General features: G+C 46.4%; 1 protein-coding gene across 7 annotated transcripts in view; it reads right to left on the bottom strand.

Annotated features, from left to right (window-relative positions):
• Positions 1-47: 47 nt before the first annotated feature.
• Positions 48-22084, bottom strand: part of NFYC (nuclear transcription factor Y subunit gamma) — a 63143-nt gene continuing 41106 nt past the window's right edge. For 4 of the 7 annotated variants that reach the window (XM_033422006.2, XM_012531916.3, XM_049708738.1 and 1 more), the window contains exons 3-10: positions 21991-22062; positions 20463-20576; positions 16815-16910; positions 11784-11957; positions 7881-8039; positions 4268-4375; positions 1738-1797; positions 48-781 (exon numbers count right to left, since the gene is read on the bottom strand). In XM_033422006.2, the coding sequence (XP_033277897.1) occupies positions 350-781; positions 1738-1797; positions 4268-4375; positions 7881-8039; positions 11784-11957; positions 16815-16910; positions 20463-20576; positions 21991-22062 (1215 nt within the window). In that variant the 3' untranslated portion in view covers positions 48-349. The remainder of the gene's footprint in view (positions 782-1737; positions 1798-4267; positions 4376-7880; positions 8040-11783; positions 11958-16814; positions 16911-20462; positions 20577-21990; positions 22063-22084) is intronic. The other 3 variants (XM_012531918.3, XM_049708742.1, XM_049708748.1) reach the window with 3 other exon arrangements.

A 22084-nucleotide genomic window follows, 5' to 3' on the forward strand; every position in this document is an offset into this window, starting at 1 on the left:
AGAACCAAAAAAAGAGAAACAAAAGAAATATTTCTTCAACCACACTCTTCAAGAAAATGCCATAAATATGTTATTTATTATTTTCATTTCATAGCATTGGACACACAGCTCAACATATTGAAATATTGATTCCGTGGAGAAAAAAAAGGGAAAAAGGAAATAAAAAATATTGCATCTTTCTGTTGTGGAGAATCTCTGCCCCCAGGCGTCGGGCGTAGTGCACCAGTGTCCTAGCCTGCAGGAGGCGCTGAGGTCGGCAGGGTCCTCTGGGGAGGGAGGCTGTGCCCATTGCCCGGGGCTGTATGGCAAAAATTGTGTTGGGTGTCCTTGGCCTTGCCAGCTCAGGCCCTCAGTCGCCGGTCACCTGGGGGGCCTGCCCGTCGGAGGGCTGGTTGGCTGACTGGATGAACATGGGTTGGGCGAGGTCCTGGCCGGCAGGCATGGTGACTTGCTGGATCTGGTAGAGCTGCTGCGAGGGGTGGAGAGGAGAGAGTGAGGTCACCCCTGGGAGAGGGGCATGCAGCTCCCTATGGGCCTCGAGTTGGTTGGGGGCCCCAGATACCTCAACCACCACCCATTGCAAGGTGTCAGAGGGAGGAGGGGAAGTGGAGTTCTGCTGTGGTTGGGAGCAGCAGACACAGGAGGCACCAGCCCGGTGAGAGGGGGTATGTGTGGTGGGCGGGGAAGAGGTGCAGGGAGTTGCATTTCCTGTGGCTTTCACTTCTCTGGGCTCTGCCTCTCCCGTTAGCTCAGAGCCTCGAGCTTGCTGCACGCTGTTCCTCTGTGACAAACACAAGCAATTCGAACCACTGTACCAGCAGCTTGGAAGTCAGCATTTCCCCAACTCAGTAATCCTCACTGGCAGGGGCAGTAGGGATTACCCCTTCTCCTCTTTTCCTCAGAATATCTGGCTCAGGCTGAGGCTACACTGAATCTCCATCTCCTGCATGGGCCCTGACGGGGAGGCAGGTCACCTGGGATTAAATGCTTACTACAGCGAAGACCCGCGAAGAGGCTCGCGTAGCCACTACGGAAGGTTAGGGCCAACTGGACGTGATTTCTCAGGTGTTTCCAAAAGAAACCAAAAGCTAAGACCCCCTGCCACAGCAGCCCTGGCATGTGAGCCTGGCATCTGGTGCTGGCAGAAGCCAGAGTTGGGTCCTGATGCCAGTTCCTCTCCTTTCTGGGCAGCAGAGAACATAGGCTTAGGCACGTCATCCTATCGTGTCCTCAGGGGTCTCTGGCAAGATAGTGCGAAGGGCAAGGGGGCCGCAAAGGGAAGATCCCTTCCTCACGAGCTTAGAATTACTGAATTCCAGGCACCTAGAGAGCTCGAGAGGTCACATGTCCTCTGCGTTTCAACTAATCCATGCGATTAAAAAGAGCGTGGCTTAGAGAAAAACTATTCTTAAAGAAAGGAAACGGGAGACCTGCATGCTAGTCCTGGTTCTGCAATGAACAGCTAAGCAAGCACAGACAAGGCACTTCCCACCTCCAGGGCTCAGTTCACTCATCTGTAAAACGGGGACTGGGGCTACATAATGTCTAGGATTATTGTCAACTCCCACCAAGTCTGTAAATCTAGAGGATAGGCAAGACTGTTGTTTCAACAATTTCTGTCCACTCACTGTCAACAGATGATGGGACAGTTGCCCTAGCCATCCAAACCCACAGGTATCACCTGCTACCCTGTCACAACTCCTCACCCTCTGCTCCTACCTAGGCTGGGTGTCCTACCTGTCCATCCGTGAACTGGCTGAACTGCTGCTGTCCTTGCTGGACCTCTGTCTGTGTGATCTGTAGGAATCAAGACGGCAAAGTAGGCAGATCAGCTGCAGGGTCTGGTCCACTAGTCCACCAGCCCACCAGCCAGGAGAGGGTCGTGAAGATCAAAAGGACAATGCACGTAAAGTGCCCAGAATGAGGCCTGGCACAGAACAGGGGCTTGATGAGTAGCAGGAAAACAAGGGTCCCTCCCCACCCCCTAGCACAGACAGCTACTCAGAGTTGGCACCATACAGGGGACGCCGGAGCATGCAATATTCAACTTCTGCAACCATCTCTCTTAATGTCCACCTAACTACCCCCGCCCCACCGAAACCAGCCCCTTGCTAAGAAAGTCTTTCTGGGGCCTGAGGCTCAAGTCAAACAAAAACACCTAGCTCCTAGGTACTGACAGGACAGGGCATAACATTTATGGTTTAGGCAGAAACCCTAAGAGTCTGTCTTTCAACCAGTGAAGGCAGATTGCAAAACACTGGGCAAAGTGGTGAGTGGCCCCTTTCATGCTTGGAAGGTGGGCTCCAAACCAAACCCGTGTCACCCAGATTATCTGACTGGAATATGAAACACCCTGGCGAGCAGGTGGCCTTGGCCCTGGAAGCCCTTGTGGCAGACCTATGAAGTACTTTTTCCGAGAGAGGCCACGTGCAACCCTCTGGGCCAAGGCGGGGGTGGGGGGGGGGGCGGGGGTAAGGAAAACATTTATCACATGTACTTAAAATCTTATGTGGGCATTTTAAATACATTTTAAAGGAAATTTACAGACATGGAGAACTGCATCATATAATGCCAGTTGCTGCAGACAGCTTGGTAGACTAGAAAAAAGACTGAAGAATGTCTGTGTGCGTATATGTTATCTATGGAACATTTGACTAGCTAATGTTTTCTGTGTACCTTCTCCTGGAATCATCACAGCCACCCTGCAAGGTAAGGACTGTCTTCTCGAGTGTCCTCACAATGGGCCAAAAACAACCCATCGGGTCTACCCATGAAGCTATGAGGAAAACAAGGGGACAGGTATGAAAGGGCTTCATGAGGGTTTCTTACTAGTGTTCTTTGTTTTGGGTCTTTCTCCGCCCACCTGCTTGAGGGCAGGAGCTAAGTTTTGTCTATCTCAGTGCAAAGTAAGTATTGAAGAAATATCTGCAGAATAAATGAATGATCCTGAGACAAATGGAAAATATGTGTCATAGATGAGAAGGTTTTAACTGTGCCCTGTGGCCAGCAGGATTGCCCTTCACATCAGTTGAGAAGAGTTTCATTCACCTTTAAATTCCATTTACACGTTAACATTCATTCAACAAACGTTTACTGAGCACCTACGAAGTGCCACGTTGTTATAATTACAATCTGTTGTTACACAGACTCTGTCCTCAGGCACCCTCTTCTTGCTTCACTCCTTCCTCTCTATACACCCAAATTTCCCCACTTTCTGGCTTTAGTTCCTGGTCTCAGAACTGACCTCTGGGGAACCAAGAACTCTTCCTTGTCATTTCCTCCCACCCTGTGCCATAGAAAGTTTCTGGATCCCAGGCTAGAATCTTACAAGTCTTTTTTTAAAAAAAAAAAAAAAAAAAAGAGGGGTACACTAAAGGGTGGGACCAATCTTGAGATCTGATTCCACGTCAATGAGCCCCAGGAAATTAGGGAAAAGCCCATATTCTTATGCAAGCCAAGGAATGGGTTTAGAGTGGGCCTTTAAAGATCCCAGAGACTATATGGAACTCAGAAGCCCTGCTTTTGGCTCATTCCTCATATTTTCCCAAATGAGATCTTTGGAGACCTGCTCTACAAACTCAGCTCTGTCACCACTGTCAATAGATACATCACCAAAATGCAACTGGGCCAGACGAGTCCAGCTCTTTAACGATCGCTTCTTTTTTTGGGTCTGAGGCAAAAGAATTGATTAACAATGCCTCCCCTTGTCCAGCATCCCCCGTCCCCTGCAAATAATACCCACATCCCCCAATCCCCAAGCCCAGGGAGGCAGCGCCCTCGGCACCTGTGGCTCAGCCTTCAGTATCTCAGGGCATGAGAGGAGATGAGGAGGGCAGTCTCTGGTTAGGGGTGCATGAGAAGGTAGAAGTAAAAACCTAAGTAGCTTTCCAAGGGGCACAGGAGGCGCCAGATCACAACAGTCATCAGGTTTAAAGATGGAAACTCAGCCTGACGATGAGGCAGTCTGTCAGAAGGCTTCCTCCAGTCAGACCTGCACACACACACACACTGGGCTTTCTTCAAGTAGCCTTGAGGCTTCCCCTGCCTTGAGCTTCCTTGTCGCTCAAGAGCACGATGGTAAGAGACACACTTTGAATCCAATCCTCTGATAAACCCCATCTGTCCCTTGGGGTGCAGAACAGACGTGCGGGGGGTGGAGGCGGCTCTTGCTGAAGGATGAGGTGGCGAGAGTTGTGTGCTGAGCACTTTGTCAGAAGCCAGCTCCAGCTGGTTCCCAACTCAAGCCCTGAATCTCTGCAGCACATACCTGTTGAGCATTGGTGGCAAGCGTCTGGATCTGTCCCTGCACAACCTGGGTGCCTGATACAGGCTGGGCTAAGCGAATATACTGCAGCTGGCCGGCATTCAGCTGCACCTAGGCAGGGGCAGAGACAAACAAACCACCGGAGACTGAATGCAACCTCAAACAAGCAAACTTTCCACGACAAGAAACGGTGACTGTCCGCTACCCGTCCCCACCCCGACCCCTCCAAAAAGGCCGACCCTGAAAAGTTCCTTTTTAACAGAAACCCAAACAAGCAAAACCATAATATCCCTACCCCGTAAGTCACACAACACAAAAGAGAATAAGTTCCTTGAATGGACTTGGGGGAAAATTCCCAGAGGATCTTGTCATATATGTGAGGACAACACGGCTGGACCCTCAACATTCACTGGCTCTTAGCTATTTGCTCACAGTTTATGTTAAGATTTGATGCCAAAGACTGTCTGACATTATCGGAACGCTTATACCTTAAGTGTGGGGCCTTTCTCCCCTCCGTCTCCACCCTTCCCCACCCCGTCCCCGGGACGGCTGATCTAATACTGAGAAGAGTCCCGGAGTCTGCCAGGAGTAACCAAGGCCGATGGCCATCACTCCGCACCACAGCCCTAGAACTGCCCAGCCCCATGCTGCACATCTTGGAAGAGAAAGCTGGCCCGCTTTACTATCTCTGTCCCCAAGAGCCAGGACCAATAGGGGTCTGTGGGACTTTTAGGATCCTTGGTGTTCAGCACTAGCTTCTGGCCAAATACCTCCCAAAGGGAAGCTGAATCAATAAACCTTTCACATAAAACCCCATCATCGGAAACCAAAGCTACAAAAATGCCCTTAAAGTCCCTCATGCTTAAGATTAAGTCTCAGATAATACAATAGTACCACATGCTGCATTTAATTGCGTGCTAAAAGCCTTAACTCAGGCTCTTAATGCTACAGCATAGCACGAAAGCATTAGTGAGTGCTTCGAGCATGGGGATGAGGAGAGGACCAATCAGCAGAGAAAAGAGTCAGCAAAGGAGGACTCCGGACAGTCACACTCAGGATGTGGGGAATGAAGGCGGCTCCAGGAGGACCAGCAGATTTGGTCTCTCTCTATCTGGAGGCCCAGACACCACCCTCCCTAGCTGCCTAGCCTGCTTTGCTTGTAAGGGTGAGCTTCTTGAGGGTAACAGGCAAGTCATGCCTCTTTGTCCTGGAGCAAAATTTCCCCTTGCCGTCAGGAGCTAACTTCATTGCAGGGGCTTTTACTTCCGTGAGGAAAATGCTGACAGGAGGAAGCTTCTGCAGGCAGTGTTAAATCAAACTGCTTCCCTGGAACTTCAGACTCAATGAGGATTTGAACCACCAAGAAAAGACTAACACTGAAGTTCCTGGTAGAACGTTCCAGAATTGTCCGCTTAAGGCAAGATGGAGGGACACAAAATCTAAACCCGTTAATAATCTGGTTCAAAGGAGACAGGGCAAGGTATTGTCACCTGTAGTCATTTCTCTCCTGAGAACCCGCCAAGAGGAGCTGCTGGGAAGTTGTGATGCCAAGCCTAAACTCCCCACTACATCCCACAGTGCGGCTTCCAGGCAACATTAAGTTGCTTATGGGGAGGAAGACAGCTGGGTGGAGGCTTGGGAAACCTCATCTGCTGAGACTGATGGTGGCTGGTACCAGGAGTCACCAGGACTCCTGCTGAGGAACATGGGATGAGAGACCGAAGCCTTGTCCCAGGAGTGGGGGAAGGTATACTGCTGGCCATAGGGATTTTACATTTCCCAGCTGGGAAGAGCTCTTTTGCAGAAACTCAAATGTGACTGAAAAGCTGTGAGCCAAACAGTTCCAAGCAGTTCTTAGAAGCAAGCTCTTCTTTCAGGCTTGTGTTTAGGTACTGGTGATGCTCTGCCCTTCAGTCCTCTACCACAAGGGTAGGCCTGGGGACGCTCACACCTTTTTAAAATTACAGAGCAAAGAAGCCTACCCCCTGGGCTTTCAAAAGAGGAGCAAAGCTTCCTTCCTAAAGGTCATCACTAATACGAGCGAGCGCTCTGGTGAGTTTAGAAATGCAGACTCCTGCAGAAGGTATACAGTGAAGACCAGGTCCTAAATTCTGCAACAAGTCTTCTGTGCCCCAGAGGCTTTAAAAGACTCAAGTTAAAGTTACTACAGGGCTTCCCTCGTGGCGCAGTGGTTGGGAGTCTGCCTGCCAATGCAGGGGACACGGGTTCGAGCCCTGGTCCGGGAAGATCCCACATGCCGCGGAGCAACTAAGCCCGTGTGCCACAACTACTGAGCCCGCGCTCTAGAGCCCGCGAGCCACAACTACTGAGCCCACGTGCCACAACTACTGAAGCCCACGTGCCTAGAGCCCGTGCTCCACAACAGGAGAAGCCACCGCAATGAGAAGCCCGTGCACCGCAACGAAGAGTAGCCCCCGCTCTCCACAATCAGAGAAAAGCCCATGCGCAGCAACAAAGACCCAATGCAGCCAAAAACAATAAATAAATAAAATAAATTTATTAAAAAAAAAAAAGTTACTACAAAGTGTGAACTCTTCTCTGGCTTAGCTGAACTTGTTTTGGTGCCCCCACATGCAAAAATGAGAACCATTTGTGAGAGAAGTCATGGGCTGGTGGCTGCAAGGAATCTGGAATTGATGGGGGTGTGTGTGTGTGTCGTCACCACCCCCAGCCCCACGCCGTGGGGGAAGGAAAGGGAGGGGGGAAAGGGAGATGGAGCGGGGGATGGGAGGGGGAGAGAGAGAGATGAAAAGGGAAGAAGAGGTAAACAGAGGGATGCACACACCCCCCTTTCCTAAGCTTTCTCCTGGCCTATTACTCTGTTAAGAAGAACAGTCCCCAAAACAGAGTTGAGGATACTTTCTGAACTTTCTTCAAAAAGGAAGTAGTTAACCAAGTCCAAGTGAGTTTCTGTATCTGCCTACATTTCATTTACAATAGGAAGGGCAAGGGGCAGGAACAGGCCTGCTCCATGTCACTCATTTTCCACATTTTTTTGTGGCAAATTGACCAATGAATAGATGGCAAGTGTTAAGACAAGGACCTTTTTTTTTTTTCCACCAAAGAACAAGTACAAGTGAAAAAGCCAACAAATCTAAGAAATGAAATCCCTCAAGGCACACAGGAAGTAGCAGTCCACAGTGAAGGAATGGGTAAGTTAAATGAAAGCCAAAAATACACTTTGCTGCAGGCTCCGCTGGGAACTGACTCATGAATATGCAACAAGTGTATTTATGGCCTTCTCTATACACCTCCCTCTTATTCTCTGCAAATCAAAAGACAGGACTAGGACTGCCTCACAGGGCCTTTGGGCCTTGGCACAGAACAGTGGTTACAATGATTTCTCTGCGTAGGCCGAGTGAGGGGAAATGGAGAGGAGCTGCCCCATCGTGGTGAGCCCGAACCTGGATTAAAGGAAAGCAGGGCATGTACAGTGAAGCAAGTTGTGGTTTGGGGTAATGGGAATATAGGTTTATAACAAAGTGTGTGTACGTGTGTGTGTGTGTGTGTGTGTGTGTGTGTGAAATCTTTAACTATTTCCTGTTATACTGTTGAGCAAAGTGCCACGCAGACCTTAAGGCAGGGCAGGACTTACCGGGATCTGCTGGATCTCTCCTGTGTTCGTAATGATCTGCTGCATCACCTGCATGGTCTGTCCAGTGCCACTCTGGGCCTGCTGGGCTTGACCCTGCGGCTGGGCCTGGACAATCTGCACCTGCTGACCTTCTCCAACCTGCATGGTCACGGGTGTGGTCTGGAAGGAAGAGTCATGAGAAAGCTGACTGAGCTCCAGCCCAGAGCCATTAGGCCTACCAAGGGGTTAATAACGAGCAGTTCACCGGGAGCAAACCCCCTCCATGAATGCCTGACCTCATCGCAACACTAACAATACTCAACCTACCGAGTCCTTTGGGCTCAGAGCACTGTTCAAGTCACTCTCCAAAATAAAAGACAGGAAGGCCAAACGGATTTTTAGACTCAGAGTACAGAATATTTGCCTCGGCCCCGAATACCTCTATGCTTCAAACGTTTCAACTCTTCACAGCCCCTTCAATGATAGAAAGGCACATACGGTACAAGAGAATCAAAAGCAACCACGATAATTTGCCTGAGACATGGCTGAAGTCAAGTCTGGAGCAGGTGAGTTTAGAGGGCAAACTAAATGGAAAGTGGGATCAGTATGGGTTAACTAAGCTCAGGACCCTGGGCTCCTTCTCAGGCATGCAGGACACTGGAAGAAACATAAAGGGCACACTGGCTTTCACCCCCATTCAAGCAGCAGAGCGACTCCAGCCCACTCTGGCCAGCCAGCTGCTCTGGATCACAGCACTGCTTTCCACGGGTGAGGCAAACACCCTTAAGACCTGGACACTGTTAAGACCTGGACCTTAACTAAGGCTACCCATAAGTAACGGAATTTAATAAAGCCAGACTTCTAACTTTCTAGAAACAGGAATCGCAGATTTAAGGAATTTCTGTCGAATGTATATGAAGATTCTGTGTTTCACACACACTTAGAGGACTGCCCAATGAAACTTGCTCCTTTGAGAGACAGTAGATTCAAACTGTCAAAAGGATCAGTCATTTCTTTTAATCTCAAAACTTTAGCCCTAGATGTGACCATTACAGATCCCAGCATATCTTGTTCACCTGGCGGTGGTGCTAGTGGAGCCTTTTAACCACACCTGCACCCCAACCCCTCACTTTGGATATGATTTCTCCCCACTCTGAATTAAGAATCACCTCTTAAGACAACTCTGAGAGTCTTAATGAATCCTGGGCTTCAATCGATGCTGTTATTCTGATGCTCTCACTTTCTGACTGCACAGGTCTACTCTGCATCTAAAGTTACAAGGGAAGGGGATATGTTCTGAGAACTGTAGATGGGACTCAAGGGATTATTAGGTAAGGAGAAATTACTACAACTGCAAGAGGGTAGGGAAGAAAGATGACAGAGGGCAATACATGCAGTGGGTTAGGTCAACAGGAAACACCTCCTATACTCACACCATGATTTCCAACTCAGCCTGTTCCCCAAACCTCCAGTAATAAATGTTTCCAATTTTATGACAGAAAACACAGGATTCACTTTAACAAATTATGCTTTTCTTCCAACTTTAATAGGTATTGGTCCTGCAAAGGTATCTGAACTCAATTTGAAACAACGATTCCTGTAGGTCCGGGGAGGTGTGACACAGCACAAGGCCACCCTGAACCAGCCAGACAGCGAAACAACAGGAGATGCTGGGAGGAACCAACTTCACCACCCTCACAAGCCTTATCAGCTCCAAGCTGAGCAAGTCTGGGGTGGCAAAGAAGAGGTAGGTGAAATTCTCGCTGACTAAAAAAAATGCATACTGCCAACTCATCACTGTACTACCAACTCAATTTTCCCAAGAGGATTTCCAAGGTATTTCTAAATCATTTCAGGAAAACGAGGGCTCGTGTTAGCATGGCAGATGTCAAATCACATATGGCATGCCCTGCTGTCGGGGCACAACAGCCATGAGCTTCTTAGAACGGCCAGCCAATCAGAGCCAGCTCTTGGCAGACTCCCTTGAAGTTTGCTTTGTACAGGGATAAGCCTTTGGCAGGTAAAGCTCTCACCACTGCAGAGGCACAAGCATTAGCCAAAGAAAGTCCCTCAGGCATCATGGTGCAGCGGATGCCTTGAGGCAGGGACTGGGCTGTGATCATCTTTAAACCCCGTCTGCCTAAGACTGTGTCTTGCAAAGAGCAAGCACTCAATAAATTTCTGTTACATGGATAAGAAAATGGGCAGGGAATAAATCCTAAAATCATAGTAATATTTAAATCTACCCCTGTCCCAACCTTTTTTTCTTTAGGCAAACCCAGCTCCTTACTAGAATACACATGGCTGTTTGGGATGTGTCCTCTGCCTATCTTTTCAACTTGCCTAGACGTTCCGCTATGCTGACTGTACCCTCCCCTCCTACCATTCTCCCCGTGCTGTTTCTCACCTCCAAGCCTTTGCTCGTGCTGTGCCCTCTCCTGGGAAAGCCCTCCTTCCCTCTTTATTTGATTCATTTCCATTGTTCCCTCTAAGACTCATATTATTCCCTTCAGGGAACTTTCTCTGACATCTCCTTCCACCTCCCTCACATCTTTGTTAGGTACCCACTTTGAAGTGCTCCCATAACACCCTCTACACAATCCTAAGAATATCTTATACTTCCCACGTGGCAAGTGGTATAACCTTCAAGTATTTGTAGCCCCAACTAGATTCTTGAATTCTTTAAAATAGGGACTGTTTTATCCATGCTTGTGTCCCCAACACATAGCATTGGACTTTATCTAAGAGGATGTTCAATGTTTGATGAATAGATAAATTAATGATTGGCAGGGAATCTGGAGTCAGAGCTCAGAAAACATAGTTCTCCCTAGGGGCAGGACAGGGATAAAGATGCAGACGTACAGAATGGACCTGAGGACACGGGGGTGGCGGGGAAGCTGGGACGAAGTGAGAGTAGCATTGACATATATACACTACCAAATATAGATAGCTAGTGGGAAGCAGCCGCATAGCACAGGGAGATCAGCTCCGTGCTTTGTGACCACCTAGAGGGGTGGGAAAGGGAGAGTGGGAGGGAGGCTCAAGAGGGAGGGGATATGGAGACATATGTATACGTATAGCTGACTCACTTTGTTGTACAGCAGAAACTAACACCACATTGTAAAGCAATTATACTCCAATAAAGACGTACAAAAACAAAAACACATAGTTCTCTTCAGCCTCTCATGATCCCCAACCATGTGGATGTTACTGCTTTCAGACAGAGAAGGAATCTTCTGATTACTATTGTAAAAAGAAAGTCACCTGACACAAATTTGGTGGGACACAGAAATGATGGGGAAAAGGAGAGGAGAGGTATGCAAGCTGGCAATGATGCCTGATCTCCCCCTTGAGGGTACAAATTCCAATTCTGGTGGGAGACACAGACAGCAGGCACGGAGTCCACTTAAAAGATGTCACTAGGCTTCCCTAGTGGCGCAGTGGTTGAGAGTCCGCCTGTCGATGCAGGGACACGGGTTCGTGCCCCGGTCCGGGAAGATCCCACATGCCGCGGAGTGGCTGGGCCCACGAGCCATGGCCGCTGAGCCTGCGCTCCGCAACGGGAGAGGCCACAACAGTGAGAGGCCCATGTACCGCCAAAAAAAAAGATGTCACTATTCTTCATGGGGGCAATATAAAGATTTTTTTCCTCCTAAAACTTTTTAGGGATCCTGGAGAATGTCTTGCTCACTGCACTTTCCTCATATGACCCACAAGGAAACCAGGGTCGAGAGAGATCAGGTGACACATCACCTCAGTGGCTGAATCTGGGGAAAAGCCCAGGTCTCCAGAACCTGTAGGTCCTGTAGGTCTCCTCTACAGGACCGGGTGATCTGACCGCCCCTCTGCCCCAGTCACACTTTGCCCATCCCAAACCTAAGAGGTGCTGTCTGGCTGGGCTGGCACCCTCCGCGGTTCACAGACCTGGCCCTGCTGAGGCTGTGCAATGATGATCTGCCCGGGCTGGATGGTGGTTGTGGAGCTGGTGGTCTGCTGGCCTTGCTGCTGTCCCTGGACCTGGACGGCAGTGGGCTGCTGAGCCAGCGTGAAGTAGTACTGGACGGGCTCGGCAGGAGTCACAGATTGACGCACCTCCTCCTGTGGGGCAGAAGGAGGGGCAGGTAAGAGGAAAAGAACCGGCTCAGCAGCTGCCACAGTGAATTTCCACTCTTCCCCCAAATGGGCTCTGTGCAGTTGCCTGCTGAACGCTGAGCTCTCCACATCTGAAGCCAAGAGAAAGTGGAATTCGAAGAGACCAGTTGTGCTAAATCACACTAAAAATAACAGATTCCATAGGCTTCACAAAACATACAGCCAATTTTCTGAAGTACAGAGTAATCACCCACTGCATGATGAGTTGCAAATGGGCAAATAATTACTGTAACTAAAAACCACGCACTAGCAGTGCTTGATAGTAAATGCCGTCAAGGCCTATGACCTGAGAAGAGTGCTAACGGCAAGCACCCCAAATACCATGCTCTCAGGCTGGCTCCCAATCTCCCAAATAGGCAGCACTCTCTGTATTTCGTTCCCACCACCTCAGGAGGGAACGAGCAGGGGAAAGGGAAACAGGGCTTTCTCTGGATTGGAATTTCAGAATCAAATGTCAGGATCAAGAACACTGGTAGGCAAGAGCCCAGCTTTTCAGAGCATGTCGAGAGCTCTGTGGTCACTGAGGCCATGTCTATCCAGCATCACATCTGGTTTGGTGGTACTTAGCCACAGAAGCGCAACCCAGGGGGCCTGAGGGACAGCCCTCCAGTGGGGTGGCCTCTGGCCGATCTGCTGGGTGAAGAGACCGTTCCTTCTTCAGCTGACGTTTTCCATGGCAGAAGGAGTAAACAACCCTCTCCCAGCCACCTCGAGCTCACAGCTGAGAGTGTAGGATGTTTACACACACTACGGCATGGTTACAGCCTGAGGGTCCAGGGTTGGCCGGCCCCTGACCACTGACACAGATCGGCGTCTGCTCCGGAGGGCCCTGCGACACATGGTGCCCTGCCTGGGACAACAAAAACAACAGAAACATACAACCACTTGGGCTTGTTGAGCAAAATATCAGCTAAATTTACTCACTTCCATGTTCTGGACTAAGTTTGCCAGGTTCAAGGAAAGAGGAAAAGAAGACACTTCTTCAAGGTATAGAGACCCTGTGGACCAAAGCTCTCCAGAGTGACATTTACAAAGTTGGTACTGACCCCATCCCCAATCTGTGCTTCCACAGTCCGTTTCTCATTACAGTTTTTTTGTACTTGCTTGGAAAATTCTACTACTTTCCCTGCTAGAATGAAAGCCCTGTGAAGGCAAAGCCTCGCTCTCTCTTGCTCCCTCCCCACTGTCGCTACCACCTGTCTCCTTGCAGGCACTCAATAAGCAGTTGCTGAATGATGAATGGATTCATAGAGCCGGGCAGACAACCAGAGGTAGGAAAGTACTTTTTTTAACCCAAGTTGGGAGTATGACAAATTCTCTTGAACCCAACAGCTGTTAGCAATAGAAAAGAATCCCTAATTTCTTGCTACCTCTAGGATTCTGTGGCCGTAGTGCAGGAGACACGCCTGTCCGCTAAAGAACGGGGTTGGGTATTCTTTTGCTTGCCCGGTGACTGGGGGCCCAGGATACTAAAACTAGGACTCCTGATATCTAGCCCCTGAGGAACTTGGATCTCTGCATGACAAGGTTCCCTAATGGCCATTCACCCAGTCTAGGCAGACACTTGTAACATTCTGGGTTTCTAAGCTAGTCCTCAAACATGAACCAACTTTCTAAGTTAATGCATTCTGTGCTTCAGGCCCAAACAGTTTGAACCCTGGACATGACCATGCTGAGGCAGAAGAAAAAGGAGGTCCCCATTTATTTTCATCTAGGTCTCAGTTTCCAGAACAACTTAACTGTGACAACATCACCTCCACTTCAACTCCAACTTCTCACCATTATAAATAACGGTCAGCCAGTCAACTTGATCTTGGCTGTGACAGGGATAGTACTGACACCCTCCTTAGCGAAGAAACAAAGGCCAACTGCTCTTTTCAAGGCTCCTGAAATAGGTTCAATGAATTTATTTTCCACTCAGAACTCCCTTCCCATTCTACAAGAAACATCAACCACTAAAATCCAAACTAACTTGGAAAAGCTCTTGGGTGATGAGAAGGTACAGAGGACTCAGACCCCTAGAACTAACTTGCAGGAAGTCTTAGGGAGTAGGGAGCCACTGGCATTTACCAGCCCTGACCTGTCATTGTTCTGTCTCCAGTTATCCTTGACTGTAGCTAATCTGCAAGTGAATATGGTCTTTTTGCCAGACAAATAGCAAACCCTTTAAGTACCACTTTCAGAAGCTAAAATATCCCTTGCCAAAAGCTGTGAGAACATGTAAAGAGCTTCTCCTATGATGCCTACTGTATGCTCTTAAACTGTTTATGAACTAGGCAGTGTCTAGGACACTTCTGTGAGTATCAAATAGAGGCACCAAGGTTTGTGTTGTGAGGACAGGCATGACAGCTCTCAAATCACTGGAATGGAAGGAGGCATATCTAAGCTTCTTCTGCATTATGAATACTCATTCCGCCAATGGAGGTCAAGCTAGTAAGGGAGTGATTATGATTGGTTTAAAGAAATGGGTGAAGAGGAAATGACATTTCAATGAGCAGGAACTTTCAACTCACAGTTTTAGTGGGGCAGAAGTCAGGCCTCAACTATCTTCTGCTTGAGTAGTCTTGCTTCCCCAAAGAACAAGAAGACATCCCCACGCACCTCAGAGAAGTCAAGGGCCTTAGATGCACAACTCAGTATTTCTGGCTCGTTTCTTTCCCGAGCAGTGGGAAATCACCCCCTGTGCTAGAACAATCTCTGAATGACTGGATCAATCCAGAATGGGGCACCTGCCCAGCTTTAGCAGTGGCCTCCCCAACCAGAGTGCCTGCTCTTAGAATCTCTTCAGAAGTAGAGTCTGATAGACAACGCCAGAGAACGAGCAGCCTCACATCCTAGAGCCATCACCACAGTGCTGTGCAGCCAGCCCCAGACTGGAAAAAAGCACATTTGCTTCAGCAGCAAGAATGAACTGCTCCCTCCTTCAGAAAGGGTGAGTTCTGGAGAGTAGGCGCTTTTAAAGGACTTAAGGAAGGTGCCAGCCAATTTGGAGCTTGGGAAAACATCATCTCTACAGAGGATTAAAAGTGCTATCTTAGAATTTCAGGCCAGCTTTCAGCAATCTCAACCTTTCAAAGGCCAGGCAGTAGCTCTCCCGAATAGGATGCCGATCAATGGCCTGAACACCTGCAAAGAACTGAACCTGTTTAGTTCAGAAACTGAGCTGTTTCAGCTAGACACACTTTAAAGGAGATGGATCATAGCATTCTGAGTCAGGCTAGGATGTAACAAGGAGCTCTCTGACACCCTAAGAGAGTGAAGCACTGAGGACGCTGGAGGAAGGGAGAGGGCATGACCATTCTCTCTAGCCAGGTGGCTCGGCAGGCAGCCCCAGGGAACAAGCAGGAGTTGGTGCAAGGAGCCCGAGCAAGGCCTGATTTTGTCACAGAGCTCACCACCTTGGTCTAAAGGGGGCTTCTGAAACAAATTCCAACAAGGAGAATGGGTGAATGCTATCAACTGTTCTGAAGGAAGCGAAGTGGTCTGAGTTCTTGTGGTGACTTCTCAGAGAGGAGGGAAGCACTAAGAGAGGAACTGAGCCGTGGGCACAAACCTGCAATGTTTCAAAGGCGATGCACAGCGGGACGACCGTGGCAGCCTGCCGCTGTAAACATCCGACTGAAAGCTCCCTGGAACGCCTTACAGCTTCCAGTCAAGGATGTTTACAGTAGCAAAGACTGCCCAGAAAGAACGAAGACGCAGTGAGGCACCCCGCTCTAGGAAGGAGGTGCAGAGGGCTTGCTAACCCAAAGACCCTCAGGCAGGGTCGGGATTACAAAGGGTGTTTAAGATGTCCACTTCTCCTACACTCTCTTACTCGTTATTAACACGAGACGGCACAGGAGAATGGTCGTCACTGAATGACTCCTGTTTCTAAGGACAATACACTATGAAATAATTCATTAAAAACACTTAAAATTTTATTAACAAAACAGAGAAAGCAGATCAAGGCTCAGCTTTGCTCCTGCCAGACTCTGCCACTATCCCCCAAGCATCTCTACTACATCTAGTGAGTCATGCAATCTGCATGCCTAAAATGATGAGCTACACAGGAGAGGGGTCTATCACAATTGCAATTAAGAGCTTTATGCACCCAAAGTGCTGAAAAACAATGGTGTGACCTCTGGAGAGGAGCAGACAGAAGAGCAGGAAAGGCAGACACTCACATTCTTTCTCATGACTGCTTAGAAAGGTTGCTTAAATGGTGGTTCTCAAATATGGTTACACATTAAAAGCATCCGGAGAGCTTTAAAAAGCACTAATGCCTGGGCCTCCCCCTCACAGATTCTGATTCAGCTGGTGTAGGGGCGGGGCCTAGGGACTGGTCTTTTTTAAACCCTAACAGGTGATTCTAAAGTGCAGCCAGTGCACTGTGCAGAGAACCACAATCTAGACTAAGAGAAAACCCAGTCCACTCACTCCAGACACCACTATGCACACACAGAAGCTGTTTCTTGGAAATCTAAAATCTGTAACTTGCTCTCCCATCCCAGATTAAGAACTCTGACAGACTTCCTAGGATACCTCGAAATGAGCTTCACTTTACTGTTGTAACTAAAGTCTTTCATTTTCATTTTGTCTGTTTTCACTGAAATTCCACCTCAGAGGCACTGAGTTAAAAGCATCCCTAAATGAGTAACAGGAGGAGATGTTAAGGATGGATCTGGTCTACAGAAAGAAAAGCAAAGGAAGAGCAAATGACTTGTGCTGAGAGAGGAAAAGGAGCGTATCTGACACCAGGAGGCAAGGCACTCTCTAGTCAGCAGCAGCAGCAGCAGCAGGAGCAATGCCTTCCCAGCTTACCTGACGCTTTGGTGGTTTCAGCTCATCTCTTGGAACAATATCGATGAGAAAGTCAAACTGATCAAATTTTGTAATTGCCATGGCGATATCATTCCTCTGTAACAAAGAAAAGCAGAGTGAAAAATTAGCCTGGGGAGAAACTAGTTCACCTGGCTTTCTACTCTCCAAGTTACAAGTAAGGTAAGATGATGACTTCTAAGCCAAATTAAATACCCATGGCCAAGCCTACAGGCCAAAAGTAGTACAACCAAACTCTTATAAACTTCAAATGATCAGACTTGATGGACAAACACTGACAAAAAAGAGATAAATGTAGCTCATGCTCTACAAACTGTATATTTGAGCCTCCAACTATTACCACTTCTGCTGGATCCTAAATTATCATCCTCCAGATACATCTGTACAAATCTAGCAATCTTAACTGACACATTTCTGGTCATTCTGTGGTTAGCAAGGTTAGACTATCATTCAACCTTATAACTTTTTAAGCCCCTAAATAATATTCTGGCTCTTTGGTTCACAAGTAGTTATAATCTATTTTGAATCCCTTTGCTGCAATCCTAATTCAGTAACTTTTTGCAATATTTTCTAGTCATCGGATCTATATATGTTAGTTCCTACAAGGCTACAATTTTTATTTTGAAATTGAAAATCACAATGTCAAATCCACAGTTTAAATCTTGTTCCACGTGACATGAACACTGGAAGCCTGAAGTCACTAGAACAGAGGCAGGGTGGGTAGAGACCAAGTCAGCTGACTAAAGCTACTGAAGCCAAGGTCTGCTCTGATGGCGTTCTTTCTAAGAGTGACATTCCCTTTCTTTAAATAATAAAATTAAAAGATTTTTAATTAAAAACCAACACACTATGTATACTTAAGATCTGTGTACTTCACTGTATGACAATTTTAAAGCAAAGGAAAAAACCGAAAAAAATAGTGAACCATGGTGAGTGAGACATATGCTGAAGTGTTCAGGGGAATGTAAACTTTTAAATGCATATAAAAATAGATGACTTGGGGACTTCCCTGATGGCGCAGTAGTTAAGAATCCACCTGTCAATGCAGGGTACATGGGTTCAAGCCCTGGTCCGGGAAGATACCACATGCCACAGAGCAACTAAGCCTGTGTGCCACAACTACTGAGCCTGTGCTCTAGAGCCCACGTGCCACAATTACTGAAGCCCGCACACATAGAGCCCATGCTCTGCAACAAGCCACCGCAATGAGAAGCCCACGCATTGCAACGAAGAGTAGCCCCCACTTGCCCACACGCAGCAATGAAGACACAGTGCAGCCAAAAATAAATTAAAAATAAAAACAAATAAATAAACTGACTTTGGAGCAGCAATGGTGGCTGTGCATCTTCAAAAAAAAAATAGATGACTTGATGGATAGAGAGAAAGACAGACATGGGAACAAAACAAGTAAAATGTTAACGGTAGGATCTAGGCGGTCAATATACAGGTGTTCACTGTAAACTCTGCTTATGTTTAAATTATTTTGTGTGTTAGCATGTTGACTTTTCCAACATAATAAAATGTTGGAGGGAAAAGTCAACATGCTAACAGAAATCCTTAGCAAGCCCTATGTATCACATCTTAAAAGGAGGTGACTCATCAGACAAAATAGGAGGAGATGGAAATTTTCCTTCCCTTGTCTTTGTGATGGCCCCAAGCCATTGAAATGCAAAACTCCAGTCCACCCTTCTTGCCAGCCACCAGCTTGATAATAAACCCTCCCGACCGAAGCAGGGCACATCTTAAGGCTGCCAGGTCTCATTTAAGATTAGTACGATATAGTATCATGTTCTTGATGATGTCACCTACTCAAGCTACCCAAACGGCTCATCAATGGATAGAATGAGGGGGAGAAAAAAAAATCACCTCCAAACACACACCAAAGTGTTCTACAGAATTTTGGAAACAGATATACTTAAATGGGTCTTTTTAACATTTTTATTTTGCCTTTTTTAATGCTAGTATTTTACTGATTATCATATTTAGTAAAAAAAAAAAAAAAACAGAAATCTTAAGTACACAGCTTGATGAATTTGAATAAATATATGCACCCAGGTAGCTATCACCCAGATAAGAACAAAGTTTCCTTCTATCCCTTTCCAGTCAACTTCCTTCCCCTACCAATCTGAGGCAACAACAACTCTGATTTCTATCATCACAGATGGTGATAGTATATGGTATACGTGCTATGTAATTTTTTCCTCTGGTTTCTTTTGCTTAATGTTATTGAGATTCATCCATGTTGTTGTATGAATAAACAGTTTGCTCCTTTTATTGTTGAGTAGTAATCCATTTTATGAATATATCAATTTGTTAATATATTTACATCTTGATGGACATTTGAGTTGTTTCCAGTTTTTGGCTATTATAAACAAGGTTGTTTGTTATGAACATTCCAATACAACAATGTCCACACTTGGGTGTACACGTAGGAGTGGTATGGCTGGGTCTTAGAATAAGGAACATGTTTAACTTTATTAGAAAGTGCCAAATAGTTTTCCAAGGTGATCGCACCTTACATTCTGACCAGCAATAAATGTTTCAGTCACTTCACTTCCTTGTCAACACTTGGTATTGTCAGTCTTTTTTATTTTAGCCATTGTAGTGGGTGTAAACCAGTATCTCATTGTGGTTTTAATCTGTATTTCCCCTATGACAAATGATGTTGTATACCTTTTCATATGCTTATTGGTCATCTGGGTATCTTCTTTTTTGAAGGGCCTGTTCAAGTGCTTTGCCCATTTTATTTTTTAATCTGAATTGATCTTGAAGGTAGCTTTAATTGGATCTCTCTAAATTCATAGACTTCCTTCAAGACAGCATAAAATAAGTTTTCAGTGTCTGGCTGCACTAGAATATAGACTTCCCAAGGGTAGGAATTTTTGTCTGTTTTGTGTATTAGTCCCCAGGGCCTAGAACAGTGCTTGGCACATTGTGGGTATTCATTTAATATCTGTAGATAAATGAATAAAAGCATGCATTTTCAACTTTGGAGATAAAGGGAAACAGAAAGCATAATTTACTTCCTTGGCTTTGTTGTTAAAATACTGTCACTATTGTACCTGTCACACCCTTCCTCTTACGTCTGGGAAACCTTTCCTCTAACAACTAGGGCCTGGATGTTGAGCGGAGGGCCTCTAGAGCCAATGACCAAGGGGTCCTCATACAACATGAATGCTGATTTGCTGGATTAAAATAAAAAAGGAAACATGAAAGAAGAAGAAAAGGATTCCCAGGAAAGTAGGGAAGGAACAAAAAGGCTAATGAGGTTAGTGAGACTATTCTTCCTGGGACTGTTCTTTTCTGGAGTCTCTCAAGGCTTCCAACCAGAAGTTGTTTAGATCTGGAAACAGATATATACCACTTTAGCCTCTGTTTATAGTGAGAGCTCACCAAGTACAAAGTTCAGTCACTGAGCTGTGAAAAACAGGAGAGTTGGAAATTAAGATTCTTGGTGGGGAAATACAGACTATCTTGGCTATATGGTCTGCCTGCCTCCCAGCAGTAGAGGAAGATGCCAGTTAAACATATCAGCTTGACAGAGTGCTAAGGAAAAACAAAAACTTTGGTCCAAAGCCATGCAACAGAAGAAGGCAAAGGCAGCTCTTGCCTAATTTTCTACAATATTACCTGAAGAGTCCGGCGCTTGTTATCCTCTGTGTGGATCCAGGCTCGAAGAGTCAACTCAGTGATAAAAATCTGGGCCGCCTTGGCAAACAGCACAGGGGCTTCTGCACTGATCATCTGTAACAGACGTAGGCCCTCCCTGTCAGTAAGTCATTCAAACCAGTCAGTTCGTCCCTTACCTCATGTCCTACTCTTGGGCTATGGGGCAAGGGCTAGAAAACAAGATGGTGGTAGCCTTACAAGATTCCAAGGTAAAATAAATCCACGAGTAGGGACAAAGCAGGTAGCAGACAGAAGAAGGGAAGAGGGAAAAAGGATATTTATCTAGCACCTACCATGCACTTTCTTTCTCTCATAATAGCCTTTCAGAGAAACTAGGGTTTAGGAGAGATGAAGTGATTTGCCTATGTCCATAGAGCCAGTAAGTGGTAGGACTTAGGTTCTAATCCAAAGGGAGACAATGTGGAGAAAGATAATGAGTATGAGAGCCAACGGATTTAGGGAAAATCTCTGGCTTCCCATCCTTTTGGGCTTTATTTTTCACATAGTGAAAAGAAAAAGGATAACAACCTTCCAGGGTTGCTGTGGGAATCAAATGAGATAATATATATAAAAGCACCCAGCACAAGGCCTGGCACACAGTAAGTGCTCAAGTAATGCAAGCTGCCTTGCCAAGTCTGAATTCAAAGTTCAAACTCTTGGTCAAACAAAGCTCTGAACCCTTGGTGAGGTGCTCTATGCAGGATATAGCCACGGGAAGAGCTCTGGAGTTAAGGAAGTAGGAGGTGAGAATTGGGATCTTGGTTCTCCTACTCTGGGTGAGACACTTTTAACCTCTTTGTGTCTATTTCCATATCTATAGAATGGTGAAACTAACAATTCTTATCCTATCAAATCTCTCAGGGTTACCATGAGGAAGAAGTGAGCTAATAAAAGGGAAAACTGTGGTAAACTGTTAGCTTTCCACACAAATACAAGAGACTATCAATTTTGAGTGGAAAGAGAGACAGTTGCTCTTTTCCTGTGAGAACTGTAACAGGATGTGGACTCCTAGGAATACAGAAAAGGCCACCCCCAAGTAAATCCTCTCACAAGTATAAATCATGTGAAAAAACTTACAGATTGAAAAGTTAGAACAAGTGCAATATCATTATCAAACATTTCTTAGAGCTCAGATCAACAAACTAGAGATTGCAATAAGATGCTAGGAAGACGTCACTGTCCTGTTGATGTGATGATACATGTTCACATTACATAGTGGAAAGAATCGGGCGATTCAAAAAGCAAATACTCAGCATCTTTTCAACATCTGGAAAACAGGATATCCCCAATTTTCAGAGAAGACCATACAACAATTAAAACTGTTCAATTTTAGCTCACATAACAATTTTAGAGAGAATCCAAATAAAAAAGCAACAGACAATATTATTTTCATTTTTGTTTAATTAGACTTTGAGCTCTAGAGAAATGAGCAATAATTTTCCCATCGTTTTACTTTCAATATGAATAATGAAAATGAATGTGAATTCACCTTCACATCTTCATCCAGTTTCATAATCTTCTTAATACGAGCCAGTGGGAGTTCCTGTACTCGGAAATCTTTCTGAAATGAGTAACAACAGGTA

The sequence above is a fragment of the Orcinus orca genome, chromosome 1, assembly GCF_937001465.1.
Source record: "Orcinus orca chromosome 1, mOrcOrc1.1, whole genome shotgun sequence".
Classification (NCBI taxonomy): Eukaryota; Metazoa; Chordata; class Mammalia; order Artiodactyla; family Delphinidae; genus Orcinus; species Orcinus orca.